At 36.5% G+C, this 17,133-nt stretch overlaps 1 protein-coding gene across 1 annotated transcript in view; it reads left to right on the top strand.

The window, feature by feature from the left end:
* Nucleotides 1-17,133, top strand: part of LOC145259836 (TRAF3-interacting protein 1-like) — a 217,903-nt gene that overhangs the window by 187,729 nt on the left and 13,041 nt on the right. The window contains exons 11-12 of the mRNA XM_080117663.1: nt 2,922-3,036; nt 4,070-4,106. Of these exons, the coding sequence (XP_079973789.1) occupies nt 2,922-3,036; nt 4,070-4,106 (152 nt within the window). The remainder of the gene's footprint in view (nt 1-2,921; nt 3,037-4,069; nt 4,107-17,133) is intronic.

Below are 17,133 nucleotides of genomic sequence, written 5' to 3'. Positions count from 1 at the left end.
ATAAAGAGCAATTGTCTTGTTTCTTTTTTTATTTTCAATTTTCTTATTAGTTTGCTCCAACTAGGGATGAGGCATCCTACTGGATGCCAGACATTTACCCATTGTTTCGTACATTTTAACCAAGATATCTTTGTAAGATTCTAACAGCCCCTTTAAGTGCAATTGTTTATATCTCTTGCACTTGGTTTATCGGGTATATTTGCCAGGTAGTTTTTGAAATTCTTGCTTCCATAATTACTGGGATGATAGAGATCTTCCTAAAATTCCAGTTTCTTTTCATGTCGTAATGTCGTACGTAAGACATTGGTGTTTCGTTATCTTTTCCCTCTCAGCTCTGTCTAACCCAGCATCATCGGGGACATTGACTTCTACTAAGGTTGCTTCTTTCTTCTTTTTGTCCCATATTACCATGTCAGATTTTTCTAGGCATGTAGCTGTAGGAGTTGCATAGTCATAGTGGATGGTGTATAACTTATTTTCAACTGTTCTTCCTGGTAAATATGTTCCCAGGACTTGCTGCTACATTCGATATCCACCTTTTTACAGATTGTCCAGTACACACTGTATTATGTCACATTGTATAGTAGCCGTCTCCCAGCAGAACCTTACTGCTGGATATCAGGTGGCTCACACTCTCTACTGCTGTTGTTTGTGTCTATGTGTTTATATGCCTAGCTAAAAGTCAAAAACTACACAACAAACACCCACAAAGTTGGTATATTCTTGATCAGCATTGCCCTTATGACAGGTGACTTTCTTTGCCGAACGGCACCCGATATGACAGGTGCTTTTTTTTTTGATTGTACGTTGTCCCATCACAAGGTGGCCTATGATCGTCTTCACATGTTATGTCTCAATGGTAGGGCGCTTCATTTCCCGATCCAATCGTCTCTTGTCCTGTGTGGTCTCCGGGTTCATTAATCCCTCTGCTGGTCCGGTCAGCTTGATGCAGATGAAGAGTCCTCACCACAAACAGACAGAACTCTGGTTTATAAACAATAACAAGCTATTATTTTCATCAGTTCACAACCGACACTGTTTAATTTAAGGCGACTGACTACAAGCAGAAAACGATGCCTGACCAAACTAAGTAAAAGTCACAAACCCTGTTAACACCGTCTAGTTAGCATCATAACATCGGGCCCAGAGAGGGCCCTGGGTCAGGAGCGCTTGACTAACCCAGCTGTTCAGTTTTCTGGCTACAACTCGAATCTTTTTAGAATTCTGTTTCCTGGATACAACCTTTTTTCCTCGCCTCTCTCTCAGAGAGTAGTCAAAACATCCTTTCTCTTTACTCTCAGGGCCTCCCCCTTTCTCAATCACTCATCTCTCCCTCTCCTTCCTCGGAGGGGAGGTAGTTAAAATATCCTTTCTCTATTCCTCTCAGGGTCTCTCATCACAAGTCACAACTCAGTCGAGAAACGGGTCGTTCTTGTAGCATAAAAGAAGGGAAGATGACACTTCATAACGGCGTTCCTTTTGGTTGTCGTTCAATTCACAAAGCACCCATTTATCAAGTGTTTTGTCTTTCCAATCTCTCTCAAGTGGTTGGAAATCGTTGTATACATTACATCTAATTCAGAAGCAAGTTGTCGAACAGTTGTGCATGGATTGGTTTCGACTAAGGCTCTTAATTGATTGTTGTCAACATCCGATGGCTGACCACTACGCTCATCATCTTCAACATTTTCGTCACCGTCAAAAGATTTCTTGAACCACCATTGTGCTATGTGTTCAGTAGTGGTTTCTGGGCCAAATGCTTCATTGATATCGCAAACTGTTTCAACCGATTTTCAGCCTAGCTTGAATTGAAATAAGAAAACTATGCAAATTTTTTTTTTTCCATCTTGTATTCAACATTCTGAAAAGAATACATGATTGTTTTAAAACGATTGTAATTTAAACGATGAGATAGAGCGAAAAACGCTCTTTAAAATAATATATAAAGTAAAGGTATTATAACGAAAACTTATTTGGAAATACATCATTTGAAATCAAAATTTTAAATTCTGCAAGAACTTTCTCCTCAACCTAATATAAACGATAGTTGTCTGTGTGTGCATGTCCAGTTAGAAAAGGACCAACTGGATGGAGGAGAAAGAGGAGGTCAGAAGGGAAATAGGGGAAAATGGAAGTTGGATAGAGAGAAATAGAAGCTGTATGTAGTGCATATCCAGAGTTCACACTAATCCCTCCTGCAAAAAAAAAAAACAAAAAAAAAACAACAAAACTTTCTATGATGTACCTACCAGTCATGGAATTAAAACATCATATTCCAAAAAATCATGTCAATTGATCAAATAATTTCTTTTTTAAACAAAGAAAATCAATAATTTATTATATTTTTTTTTTATTGGAATCCTTTGAGATAAGTTTTTTGTATTTATTTAGATATTTGCAGACTGTTATCCTCATCTTCATATTTGTTATTGTTTCACCACGTTTCGGCCAATTCGTCCTCTGGCTTCTTCAGGTGATTAACCACAATGGAATAGGAATGCTGAGTTTCTTAACCGTATTTCTAGTAATTACTGCCTTCCATAGTTGTCTCACATTTGGGGCCCATGATGCAGCGAATAAGATGTTGAGTCTTTACGGTTCCAGGTGAGATAGTTGTTTCAATCCTACCTAAAGCAGGCCAAAGGATTACTTGGCCAAACGTGGTAAGACAACAGCAACTATGCAGGCAATCAATCAATTTGAAAAATAGGCGATTGCACTGATTTTGATGAGAATAAAAATATGGGTGTGTGAAACATTCGTTGATCATCATTCAATCCCGGGTGATGTCGGATCTCCCTGCTAGTGTTATATAGATACTGTAAAGAAAAAATGGTGTTGGTTTGAATGAGTCCCAAATGATATTTCCTGTTATTTGTTCTTTGGTAACCTTGTCATTGTAAACATGTTTTTTTTTGTAGGTTAGGGTCAGGTCGGCCGACCAATGTGATAACAGATGATGCGCAGGAATCGGACGAAGATGAACAGTTCATTGTGGAAGACAATACACCTTTGCAGGTGACAAAGTCAGTGATGGTAATTCTTCTCCATTTACAACCTTTCCTTGTCGTCGTCTATTTCTAAAGAAAATAAGAAGAGAAACTAGCACTAACTTTTCTCAAACATGACGTAATTATCTTAGGTCTCTATATATAAAACTAAATGCTTGTATATGCGTTTGCATAATGTTTGTGTTCCCTATAGAAAGAAAGGTTAGAGAATCTACTAAAAATCTAAAAATGTATTCTTATGTAAAATTTACCGAGAAGACAATGGAAGTGTTCTCTAATCTCTTTAAGTGCAGCACTAAGGACCCTATTTTGAAAACAAAGCAACCATATCAAATACCATGAATAAATATTTGAAGATATAAAGAACTTGGAGCATAAAAACTTTTTCTAAAATTACTATATTGGGCATTAAATAACCCAAAAAGGGTTGATATGCCATAAAACAAAACAACATGCACACCCAGAGCCCAACTAAAAAAAAAAGGTGGCAACATAATTGGTGCCTTTTTTTTTCTTTCAAGTTTCTGTTTTGAAACCACCATAAATAGTTTTCCCCATTCCTTATCTGTGCGTAAATCAAAACGTAGATTCCATGAACAAAGCTTCTTTCTTAGAACTGCACGCCTGTGGAACGCTGTTCCGCTTGCCTGTTTCCCTCCCGACTTCAACCTGGATGTCTTCAAGTTCAAATTCCTGATGAACCCCCCCCCAAGTAATGACACCTTACCAATTCTCCAATATTATTGCTACACTATCCCTTTGATTACTGTACACACAATAACCCTTATCCCCGAGTAGCCATTGGGCCTTGATAAGTGGTGAACTCCATGTGAAAAAAAAAAAAAGTTGTTTCATTTTTTTTAAAAAACTATTGTGAACCCATGCGCACCCCCTTGACCTTGCCAATATGAGATACTAGAATACGGTCAAAAGAGAAGATGAAAGAAAAGTAGACCATGAAAACAGTTGGGCGTTTCACACAATATTAAAACCTAACTTTATGAATCAATTCGATTGATTTACTCCTTTTTATACAAATTTCTGTTTTACTTTCGCAGACAAAAGAGACAGATGTTGACGACGAAACTGAACATGGTGAGTCTGTTTTGTTTCTTGAATTGGAAGCCATGTTTAATTTCAGAAGAGTTTCTGATGGGTAGCTATTCTATACAAGTCCTAGAGATGAAGAATTTTCAGTGGGTAGTTGTTCTGTACTGGTCCTGGACTTTATTGAGAAGATTGCGTGTTGATTTCTAGAAGGTTCAAAGGTCGTCGTTTGTAGCTAGGCCAGCGTAATAAAACAATCAACAAATAAACATGTGCCAAGAGCACATTTAAGAAGAACATTGAATGAAACAGGCTGAAACAAGATTATATATTTACATATATAAAGGCGAATTTATTTATACACTGAAAAATACAAGATGTATTGGTGTACGTATATTTCATGCAGAAATTGGATTGTCCGTTATACATATGCGAGTTCGTAGTACATGTGTATGGATTTAGAATATTCTTTGTGTATGTAAGAGTTCGTTAAGATATAACAAGTATTCATTCTTATGCAAGAGTTAATTAAAGCATACGTGTGTATGAATTCGATGAATGTTCCTTCTTACCTTGAAAGAATGCACGGCTGTCGAGGCGCGTGTAGAAAAATAGCTTACTTAACATTGTAAACTAGCCGAGAAAAGGAAGCATGTTGTCACGTTGACGTCTTGAATGGAAAGAGAGATAGAGAGAGAGAGAGAAAGAGAGAGAGAAGGGCAGAACGGGAAATAGAGAACTCCACCTGTTAAGCAAATAAAGATTATTTTAGGGCCGGTAACTGGTGCTTATTATAGGGCCGGTAACCGGTGCTTATTATAGGGCCAGTAACCGGTGCTTATTATAGGGCTGGTAACCGGTGCTTATTATAGGGCCGGTAACCGGTGCTTATTATAGGGCCGGTAACCGGTGCTTATCAGAGGTGTGTGTATGTATGTATGTATGTGCAGTTTGAGCAACGCATGTTAGCATTTAAAAGGCATGTGCCTATAACTTTATAATTTTGCAGGCCTAGAGCAAAAGATCCTTCTCATATTGACACAAAAAATTTATGTGCTGGAATGCTAAAAGATTCAATTTTTATGGAGCAATTCTGGTTTCTGATTGGTTGATAGAACAGGGTTCAATTTTATTTGTCTGTTTCTATCGGCAGCATTTATAAATAAAACCTCCCAACGTTCAGTGATCGTAATCCCATAATTATATAAAAATTTTTGCAACAGTTATGTTGTATAATCTCATGTCGTCAAACTCGCCAGCAGAAGTGTATTCAAGTGTTTATAGAATTTTGTTTCTAACATCTGCGCACTTGACATATAAATCAGGGAGTTCAGTTTATAAAAAAAAACTTTTATAATCGTTGTTCTCTTTTTGGTGCCCCCGACAAAAGGAGGGTGGGCCTGTAAATTCACCCTTGTCCGTTCATCTGTCCGCACTTTTTTCAATAACTACACCTTGGAATTTTTTTGAAATTTTGCACAAATATTAAACATGATATGAGGTAAAAAGTAACAGAACGGATTTTCCAGAAAAACTCCCCCCCCCCAACCCCCATGGGATGCCTTTCAGGTTAAAATGGCTAAAATTGACACTTTTGTGCTTAATAAAAATAATTGATGTCTTGGATTTTTATAAAACTTTCTGAAAAGTTGTAACTAACTGATTTCTATATAATTTTGTTTGTCTATACTTCGCGATAACTCTTGAGTGTGACCCAGGAGCTCTTTTAGGGCTAATAAAAAACACTCCATTTTTGGGACTATTTTACCATATTTGTCCAAAATTTTCTGTATATGTCTTTTTAGCAGTTTTGCATGGTGCTGAACTCAAATTTAAATATGTTAAGGCCTTGGAGACTTTTGGGGCTAAATGGGGGGGGTGCAAATGATGGACTTAATCATTTCTTTTTTTGCATGATGCAGAACTCAAATTTACGTATGTTAAGGCCTAAAAATCGTTTGTTCATTTTCACCAGGATTTGACATCACCTGGGGACTTTTGGGGTTAAATGCGGGGGGGGGGCAAATGCTGAACGTAGTCATTTTTTTATACGTCATTCACTGTGCACGGGGGACCACGCATGGTTCACTTGTTCTCAGTAAAAAGTGAACATCATTTTTCTTTTGTATAGAGTGCATCTTACAAAACAGAAATATAAAACACAGCACAAAAATCAGAATCGTGAAAACGTACATATGGTCATTTCTCTTTTACTGTTGCGAATGTTGGATAGTAACAAAGACGGATGAAAGTGGTTTGGAAGCAGCAGAGATATAATTTTTGAAGAGAATTCTATGAATCTCATAAACAGAGGGGGAAGACAAACAAAGAAGTCATGTGTAAGGAGAGTATAGAAGATCACTACTCAATACTGTCCATGTCAAACAGTTAAAGTTCTTTGCTCATTTAATGTGAGCAGATGGCTTGGAAGAAAGCTTGATATTAGGAAAAGTCATCGGGGGGGAAAAAAATCAGAGGAAGACAACAAAGTTCACTGACAATTTCAACAGGATCACTGGAAACACGACTATAGATCTTATCAGAAAGACCGAATGCCGAATGGAACAGAGAGTCATGGTCATCGATGTCTGCAATAACAGACTTGATACTCGAAGAGGATATATTTTCATGGTTATACTCAGCTTACGTACTTCCTAACTTCCGGCTTAGCGCTACCGGAAGCGGTGACAAGGCAAATCAGTTCTTTCACTTTTTTTTTGTTCTTTCGTATTTCTATTGTGAAACGATTTATTGAAATTAAATATAAGCAAAGGAAATTTCGGGACTGGCTGACAAACTGAAAAGGCAGTTCTTCAGGGCAGTGGTAGGGTCTGTCCTTGTTTACGGTGCTACAACCTGGACACTCACCAAAAGATTGGAAAGAAAACTAGACGGCACATACACCCGTATGCTAAGAACAATATTAAATATATCTTGGCAAAATCATCTCACGAAGCAGCAACTTTATGGCAATCTACCTGCCATATCTAATACCATCCGAGAAAGACGCCTACGATTTGCCGATCACTGTCTGAGGAGCAAGCATGAATTGGTGAGTGATGTATTGCTATGGACTCCACGACACGGACACGCAACCAGAGGATGACCTAGATCCACGTACATCCAACAAATAGAACACGACGCCAACTGTGAACCTGAAGATCTGAGGCAACTGATGGAAGACAGGAAACTCTGGAGAGGAAGAGTCACAGTGGTCCGGGCAAGGAGCCCGTCATGATGATGATGAAAGGAAATTATTGAAAAGTTTGCAATAAAAATTAACAAAATCTTACAGATAAAAATAACAGACTTGGTCTTTATTCGTACTTTTAATAAGAAAATAAAGAAAAAGAAGTTTTTATTTTATTTAAAATTTTATAAAAAATATGTCTATGTAATTATTTAAATAAAAGTTTGTTTATTTGGAATTTTAAAAATAAATTTGTTTTTTATTTGAATTTGTATAATAAATATATGTTTATAAAAGTGTAAAAATAAAATTATTGGAATCAAAATAACAAAATTTCAAACATCAAAAAAAAAACAAAACAAAAAAAAAAAACATATCCAATACATAATATTCTCAAAATAGTTAAAAAAAAAATATTTTAAAAAGTGTTTTCAATAATTCTTAAAACAAAACAAACAAACTAATTTTGATGATTCTGAATTAAAATAATCACCGAAAAAACTTTTAAGTGATTATTAAATATATAAAGAAGACAGATCAGGAAAACGTAATAAAAAAAGAGTACATACATAGTGGAGATAGAGGGCTGAGAAAAAAAAAAAAAAAAAAAAAGGCAAAGGAACTGATTTGCCTTGTTACCGCTTCCGGTAGCACCACGCTAGAAGTTAGAAAGCACGTTAGCTGACTATAAATTATTTTTGTTATTCCTTCTGACACATATACTTGGGGAATAATGGTTAGAGTATTTGCAAGTGGGCTGGGGAGATAATCTTTTAGGATTGACCTTCTCTCCTGGGCTGAATTCAAAGACTTAAAGTTGCTGGAAAAATGGTTGTATCTTTTTACCTCTCTAGATATTGCCTGAAAACTCCTCTTGCAATCCTCTTCCAGTACAAGCGTCAAATATGTACTGAAATAGAGTATTGTTGTCGTATCTGAGGAGGTGCTGCTGAAAGCATCTTTATTTGCCTTGACCGTGTGCAAAACCAAATTCGAAATCTAATGTGGGGCTATCCTCTTCCCTATAGCCTTTTTTTTCACAGAATATAAATTGTTAGTCTTTCTCTACTCTTTCATTATTTTCATGGTAGGTGCTCGACTACCATCTACGGTTCCCTTCTTTAAAACATTTACAACAAAGGCTCGTTTAGCTACAACCACTGTAAATTATTTTCCTTTCTTTTTTGGAACTTCCATAAGCAAAGTTTCTTTCCAAGAATTAACCACCTGTGGAACACAATATCACAGGTCTGCTTCCCAGTTGACTATAGTGTAGTCGTCTTGAAGTCCAATATTAATAAATTCTAGTTGAACCATCTCCTTCTAATTCTGACCAGTCTCGACCATTGCGGCCAATCCCTGCATTGTTATTTTACTGTCCTGCTGACAGACTCATTGACTTTTATCCTTGAGTGATCTATGGGCCTTAATAAGCAACAATTCGTTAGTACATAAAAAAGATGAACCAATAAGTTTTCACAATTTCAAAATATGCATTCATCTATAATTAAGAGTTATAATATTTAAAAAAAAACATGGCTGTATTAAAATAATAGAGGACCATCTTTTAAATATTCCAGCATTAACTATTTCTTCTATAATCTAAAGCTTGCAGTTCTTGGAAAGAAACTACTGGAATTGGAAGCTTTATTACAATGAGGGGGCCTAGTAAAGAATATGTGCTCTGCCTGACTTTACTGCGAAGAAAGACAGAAAGAAAGGACACCTTTCCTTCGACATTGGTTTGGAGAAGTTTGCAGTTTGCACACATTGACTCTGTAGCCAAATATAACGACAAGAAAACCTTTTTTAATCCAAACTTTGTATTGATATATATTTTTTTAAATAATAATAAAAACACATATTATTATGTCAGTTATCTCCTTTGCAGCATCATTCAGAGACATACCAAAGATGTGATCCCACGAAACATCACATTAGGAAGTAGCGAATTTCATCTCAATCATGCCTCTGGTTGTTAAACGTCTAAAATATAAAGGGCAAAAATCTGTTTAAATGTATGTATGTATGTATGTTTGTATGTCTTGTAAAAAACTTTTGACAGAGGCAATGGATTTTCACAAGATTGGTATCATTTTGAAGCTCGACCCTCTGGACGACAAATATCAACAAATTGGTCAAAAACATTAATTCCTTCACCCTCAACTGGGCACTTTTCTAAAGGGAGGGGTAGCAAAAAAATCGTTCCTTCATGGTAATTTAGCCAAACATGCATGAGCAGAAAACGTTCTTTCTTGTATTAGTTTCAATATAAAAAAAACGATCTAATTTCACTCACGTCGTCATAGAAGAGTCGGTATAGTAGCAGCATCGTTATTGTAAGATTGCACGCTCAAGCCTAGAGATCAGATATATATATATTTTTTTTTTTGATTTTTAAAGTTTTTAAAAATAGGCAGAGTCTTGTAAAGATAAAGAGCCAGGCAATGTAAATGTCTAGAAGAGTCTAAGCGGGCAATAGGCAAATAACTGTCCGCATATAAATTGTTGCTATCAATAGAAGCATCTAAATTAGACTCCTGAAGAGCAAGGATACGGAGAGATTTGTAAAAGAGAAAAGACTTTGAGGAATTTTATTTGCCAAATATAAATGAGATTTTCTTAATCAGCATAGTGGAAAACCCATAGAAATCGTTATTTTAAAGAAAACTGTATAGGTGGAGCTAAGGTAAAAATTTATCTTAAAAAAAATAAAAAAATAAAAACAATTGGTCTATATTCAAACATACCTCCATCATAAAAAAAAGTATGTTTGTTGTTGTTATTGCCCAACCCCCAACCTCCTCATGGTGTGAACGGCATTTGGAATGAACAGCCCCAACCTCCTCATGTTAAGAACTGGTTTCGGAATAGACACCCCATCTTGGTGGGATTGTTAAAATATTTGCACCAAATTTAATAATTTGATAATTGCTGTCAGAATTCCCATGCGCAAGTACTATGAATCAAAAGAAAAAAAAAATCGGGGTGTGGAGAAAAGAAAAAGAGAAAAGAGTTGACTTTGGGAAATTTCATCCTTAGACCTCTGATTTTAGTAAGGTGATTGTTTCTATTTACTTGCCTCTCCACGAGGGCAGAGTTAGACACAAGGTTGGTTTTTAATGTAGAGAAAATCCAGCTCCCCCCAAAAGGGGTATTCTGGATAGCAACAAAATAAAAACTTGCCTTCATTTTGAAGGGTTTCCCCTCCACTGATCGAGGACAGAAAGGTGAAGTGTGGTATCAGAACAGATACTACACTTTGTTCTGTTGTGAGAATTAGTAGAAGGACTCGTGGTCTAGTGGTTAGAGTACTTTGAAAAATTTAATTTTAAAAGTGATATTCTCCTGAAGATTGAAGGTTCAATCCTCAGTGTGGGCAACTGAAAAATACAAATTATGAATTACTTAGGACCTCTCTCCAGTCATGGCTGATAGAACAAGAGCATGCTACCCCCGTGAAGTAAATAAAGGGTTCTGTTCAAAATTCAGTCCAAATTCCTGAGTTTAACAGAAACATTCCTGAGTTAGACAAGATACGCCTGAAGAAGGTCGGAGGTTACATCGACCGAAACATTGTGAAAATGATGCACAAGATGAGAGCAGTAATCTGATAATTCCAAATCATACGAAATAGGGGAAGAATTGCTGTTTTCTGGGTTGGACTCTATCCGTCTAACATTTACCATGGAAGTATTATTTTCTTTTTTAGCTCCTTGCATCAAGTGGCTTCATGTCTTGTTAGGAGCGATTTCCATTAAAAAGAATCAACTTTTTGGACTATTTCAAATATTCCTTCTCTCTTTACATATGATCATGCTCACTAATCAAAACTTTTCTATCCCTCGCCCCCCTTTCATTATCTAATAGAAAAAGAGTTTGTATTTAGCTGCGTTAGTGTTTAATTTGTTTCCGTTTTACGGCATATCAAAACTTTTCGGATTATTTAATGTTGACTGAAGTCATTTTGGTAAAAGTTTTTATGCTTCTCTCTTTCTTGGCCTTCATGCCAAGATCAAAGTGTAGTATCCGACCTGATGTTGAATTACACTTTTTTGGTCTCGGTTAATGGAGGGGAAATCCTTCATGACTGATATTTTTATTTTTGTTAATAACCGAAGTGTCCCTTTTTTGGGAGCTGGTTTCTCCCCACATTAAAAACCGACCTTGTGTCTAACTTTACCCTGGTGGGGAGGCAAGTAAAAAAAAGAAAAGTTTTTATGCTTCAAGTTCTTTATATCTTCAAATATTTATTCATGGTGTTTGGTTTGCTTGTTTTGTAGAGGAAAATTGTTTTTGTTTTTGACTTTGCAGAACATGATTGAGTTTTGCAAAGAGGAAGGAAAAAAAAACAATAACATTAATGTTTGTTGCATTTTTGGTTAAGGAAATCGATATCTTAAGACAGCTTAATTTGGTAGCATCACAAGCTCTAGCAGGTATTATCACTCTAGAGCAAAAATGGACCTGGGAGCAATCGTAAATGGCAGCTTTACATTCTCTATAGCTCCCCAAATGGAGCCTCACCACTAGATGTCTTTTAAGGTCATACCCAGGAGCGTTTCGTTTGGTTTTGTTTCAAGCATTGTTATTTGATTGAGATGAGAGATATTCTTGGAGGAACTTAATTATCTTAAACACTTGCGGTAGGAAGGAGGGGTTGTAATTTGCGATGAGACTTCCAGGAATCAACCCCCGGAAGGTAGTGGCGGAGAAACATCACAATTAGGATTGCCAAAATCATCATTTTCTGTCTCAACTCGACAGAATTGAAATACAGTGGAAGAAAAAAAGACCAAACTTGCCTCAGGTCTATATCCGAAATGATATCAAGATACAAGCGAAAATTATTTGGAAGTGTGGGGGAAGGTGGAAAAAATAAAAAATAAAAAAAAAAAATAAAAAAAGGCACTCGTTAAAATTCTTTCTGATAAGTGAATGAGGTATAAAAATAGGATTTGTGCAATCATGGCGTTTACTGAAACGGCAATTGTCTAAAGGCGCTATTTTACATTTATTCATAATAACTAGAAGAACACTTGTCCCAGGATAAGTAAAAAAAACCCAAAAACGACAACATTTTTTAACTAAACTGTTTTGCACCAATTTCATCCCAAAATAATTAATAGGATTAGTATTTAACTCTTTATGAACTGAATTATGATGTAGATGATTAAAAAAAAAATTTATTGTTAATTTTAGTTAGTTTGAAAGATAATTATACTACGATTGTCTTCAAACTGGAAAAATTATGAAGTTCAATAGTTAAACTATCACTGAGAATTTTTGCATTTCATAAACTTACAGTAATTGTCTGTATTTTTGAGATGAGGTGTTTTCATTGATTGAGATCGTCGGACTGACTTCCTCATCTTGGTTGTTATAGTCACAACGTTTCGTCCGTTTTGCCATCCGGCCTTCATCAGGTGTTTTGTATCGAACTGAGGAACCGTTTGTTAGGAGTCTCGAACCCAACCCTTTATTATTATTACGGGGATACCGTGTTCGGACTCCAGCTAGGCTCTGGGACATAGTTGCTGATTTTCTGTTTTGAGTGTTACTTTTCACTGCCTTCGTTCAGGATTGAACTCAGCACCTTTGGGTAACGTTAAACTTTGATACAACGTCTAGGCCATATGTCACGTATCAAAGTTTACAGTTACCCAAAGGTGCTGACTTCAATCCTGAACGAAGGCAGTGAAAAGTAACACTCAAAACAGAAAATCAGCAACTATGTCCTAGAGCCTAGCTGGAGTCCGAACACGGTACCCCCGTAATAATAATAAAGGGTTGGGTTCGAGACTCCTAACAAACGGTTCCTCAGTTCGATACAAAACACCTGATGAAGGCCGGAGGGCAAAACGGACGAAACGTTGTGACTATAACAACCAAGATGAGGAAGTCAGTCCGACGATCTCAATCAATGAAAACACCTCATCTCAAAAATACAGACAATTACTGTAAGTTTATGAAATGCAAAAATTCTCAGTGATAGTTTAACTATTGAACTTCATAATTTTTCCAGTTTGAAGACAATCGTAGTATTATTATCTTTCAAACTAACTAAAATTTGTTGTGACTATAACAAACAAGATGAGGAAGTCAGTCCGACAATCTCAATCAATTCATAAACTTACCTTGATTATTATTCAAAGTGATTGAAAAAAAAGTGTTTATGACAACAAACGAAATCCTCCACTCTCTGAGAAAGATGCCGGCATACTGAATGTAAGCAATGGGCAGTTGCAATCTGGAGGTATCTGGCATCTATCCAAATACTGAACTAATACGTACAAGGCGTGTTTGAATCAATTCCCACTTTACATAGTGAAACGATAAAATTGTCGCCCTAAAGAAAATAACACTACAGCTTTATTTTTAAAATTTTATCGAAAAAATCAATTCGGGTAACTTAATTTTCTAGCAGAGTTAACATCCATTCAATGTAGCCGCCTTCAGTCTCAATCAGCGAATACTAGATGGATGGCAGTGATCAGGCTGGGGTTGGTGTTGTGGAAGGTCATGTTGGTGATGTTCTCAATGTATGACCCAACGAAGTAGTTCAGCAGGTTCAGGTCGGGAAGGAGGGGAGCCAATGAGAGGAGGTTAAAAAATCATAGCACTTCTTCTGAAGCTGAGCCGGGTCTCTTTGAACTTGTGGGCCGGCACCGAGTCCTGCTGCCACCTGATTGCACCAGGAGATCACCATACTCTTCATCACACCCAGATACACTACATATATATATATACATCAGCAGACACAGGTGACATTGCCCAGAAATAGATAAGTAAGGGAACTCGTACATTTTTGCTCCCATTTTATTTTTAAAAATTTTAATAGATAATTTAAATATCAGATGATGCGCAGGAATCGGACGAAGATGAACAGTTCATTGTGGAAGACAATACACCTTTGCAGGTGACAAAGTCAGTGATGGTAATTCTTCTCCATTTACAACCTTTCCTTGTCGTCGTCTATTTCTAAAGAAAATAAGAAGAGAAACTAGCACTAACTTTTCTCAAACATGACGTAATTATCTTAGGTCTCTATATATAAAACTAAATGCTTATATATCCGTTTGCATAATGTTTGTGTTCCCTATAGAAAGAAAGGTTAGAGAATCTACTAAAAATCTAAAAATGTATTCTTATGTAAAATTTACCGAGAAGACAATGGAAGTGTTCTCTAATCTCTTTAAGTGCAGCACTAAGGGCCCTATTTTGAAAACAAAGCAACCATATCAAATACCATGAATAAATATTTGAAGATATAAAGAACTTGGAGCATAAAAACTTTTTCCAAAATTACTAGATTCGGCTTTAAATAACCCGAAAAGGGTTGATATGCCATAAAACAAAACAACATACACATCCAGAGCCCAACTGAAAAAAAAAGGCGGCAACATAATTGGTGCCTTTTTTTTCTTTCAAGTTTCTGTTTTGAAACCACCATCAATAGTTTCCCCCACTCCTTATCTGTGCCTAAATCAAAACGTAGATTCCATGCACAAAGCTTCTTTCTTAGAACTGCACGCCTGTGGAACGCTGTTTCGCTTGCCTGTTTCCCTCCCGACTTCAATCTGGATGTCTTCAAGCCCAACACAAACAAATTCCTGATGAACCACCCTCCTAAGTAATGACACCTTACCAATTCTCCAATACTATTGCTACACTATCCCTTTGATTACTGTACACACAATAACCCTTATCCCTGAGTGGCCATTGGGCCTTGATAAGTGGTGAACTCCAGGTAAAAAAAAATAAAATAAAAATAAAAAAATAATATCAAACCCAATGCCATTGTTATCGATGGTTGACATTAATATTTTTAATTTATAAAAGGAGAACGGAGAATTACAAGAAGCGGAACAAAGATAAATCACTTTGGATCTTTGGTACTCATGCAGAATACAGACTGTGCTGAAATAGTAATGTTGTTATTTAGAAAGCCATTCTTACCATGGGAAAGGGATGTCTTCCCCTTTTAAAATTATTATCATTATTTGTTTTTATTTCATTTCCCCTCCAAACAAGACACAGTGCCACTTTGATATAGTGGGTTACTATTTGGGATATAATTGTACGGATACTATGTAGGGAGTTGGGCAGCAAGATGCCTGTTTACATTACACTCAAACTTCTGTATCTCAGTACAGTCAGGGTACAGGAAGCCGAAGGAGAATTCCTAAATTTAGCAGTTCTAGGGACGAAACTATTAGAGTAGAAAGCCTTCTGTCATCTGGGGATCTCTTCTGTACAAGAGTTGAATTTTGCAGCTTGTCGGGTTTGTTGGAGGAATTTATGTTGAGAAGGTACAAGGGCTTGTAGTTTGTTGAAGCACTTACCATTAAAATACTTGTAAAACAGGAAGAGGGATGCAACATTTCTTTGATGGGATAGTGGTCGGATCTTAGCTGACAGTGCAGGACATATTAGGTTAGCCATTCTCTTTTGAACCTGGTTTAGGAGTGAAAGACTAGCAGCAGATGCACCAGCCCTAACCCAACAACAATACTCATGGGCGAATGGTGGCCTTATAGAGGTACAGGATACTCTCAGGTGTAAGTAAGGCCCTGTCGGTGGGGCATTAGAATACACCGACTGCCCCCCCCCACCCCGTAGAGGGTAAAAGTCCCTCAATGGGGGTCCTGGATATGACCTTAAACTATATCCAGTGATGAGGCCCCAGCTTGTGGGCTTTGGGGAGTGTGGAGCCACCCTTTAATTACCATTGCTCCCAGGTCCACTCTGACCCAGAGTGGTAGTACCTGTTAGGGTTCTAACTATGGATTAAATAGAAACCGACTTGAAAACAACAAATATATTCTATTAAAAATTTTTTCTTCAAAATCTTTGGATTCGGCATTAAGTAACCCAAAAAGGGTTGATATGCCGTAAAACAAAACCAACCAACCAAACCAACCTAACCCGACAACAATACCCCATACATGGGCGAATGGTGGCCTTATAGAGGTACAGGATACTCTCAGGTGTAAGTAACTTTCTAGCATGATAGAGAGAGCCCACCTTCTGTGCAGCAGCCTTGGTAATGTCCTCAATGTATCTGTTCCAACTCATGTTCCTTGTGAATATTAAGCCAAGGAGTTTGAATGAAGTACTTTTAGGTAATGTATCCATTTTTGTCCTCATTCCACTACAGACTGGAGATCTTCCTCAAGGGTTTCTGCCATTGTCTTGGATATTTATTCATTTATTTTCCTCTCATGTCTGTTATATAATTATTCTGTACTTTTAACTAACAATTTCACAGACAAAAGATATTATAAAAATTGAATTTAACATGAAAATCCTATTTAGAAACTAGCACAGTCCATATTCAGCATGAGTATTGATTTTTTTTTTCCTCTCAAAAGCAAGAAAAGGGGATAAATAATGACAATAAAACACAACTGAAAAAAACAAGAAACAAAAAACTATCAAGATATTTTTCGGTTAGCCCTTTTTTTTTTCAAGGAAGTTATTGACAACAAGGGAAACACACACGCATATATAATTATTTGAATTCTTTTGAGATGATTAATTTGTATATTTTATTTATTTATTTGTGCACTATTATCCTCATCTTTGTACCTGTTGTTTCACGACGTTTCGACCAACTATTCTCTAACCTCCGTCAGGTTGTTGGTGACAACAACTATGGAAGGCAGTAATTACTGAAGATACAGTTGAAGATTCAGCATTCCTATCCCATCGTGGTTAACAACCTGATAAAGGCCAAAGGAATAGTTGGCCGAAACGTCGTGAAACAACAGCTATAAAAGATGAGAATAATAATCCACGAATAAATGAATAAAATATACAAGGGAAATATCAATAAAAAAACATTGTCAAAAAAACTAAATAATTTTTTTAAGTAAAAAAAGG

This window comes from Euprymna scolopes, chromosome 35 (genome assembly GCF_053919585.1).
Source record: "Euprymna scolopes isolate OS-2025 chromosome 35, ASM5391958v1, whole genome shotgun sequence".
NCBI classification, from domain to species: domain Eukaryota; kingdom Metazoa; phylum Mollusca; class Cephalopoda; order Sepiida; family Sepiolidae; genus Euprymna; species Euprymna scolopes.
The sequence above is the reverse complement of the archived record's forward strand: the minus strand, read 5'-3'. Positions and strand labels throughout refer to the sequence as shown.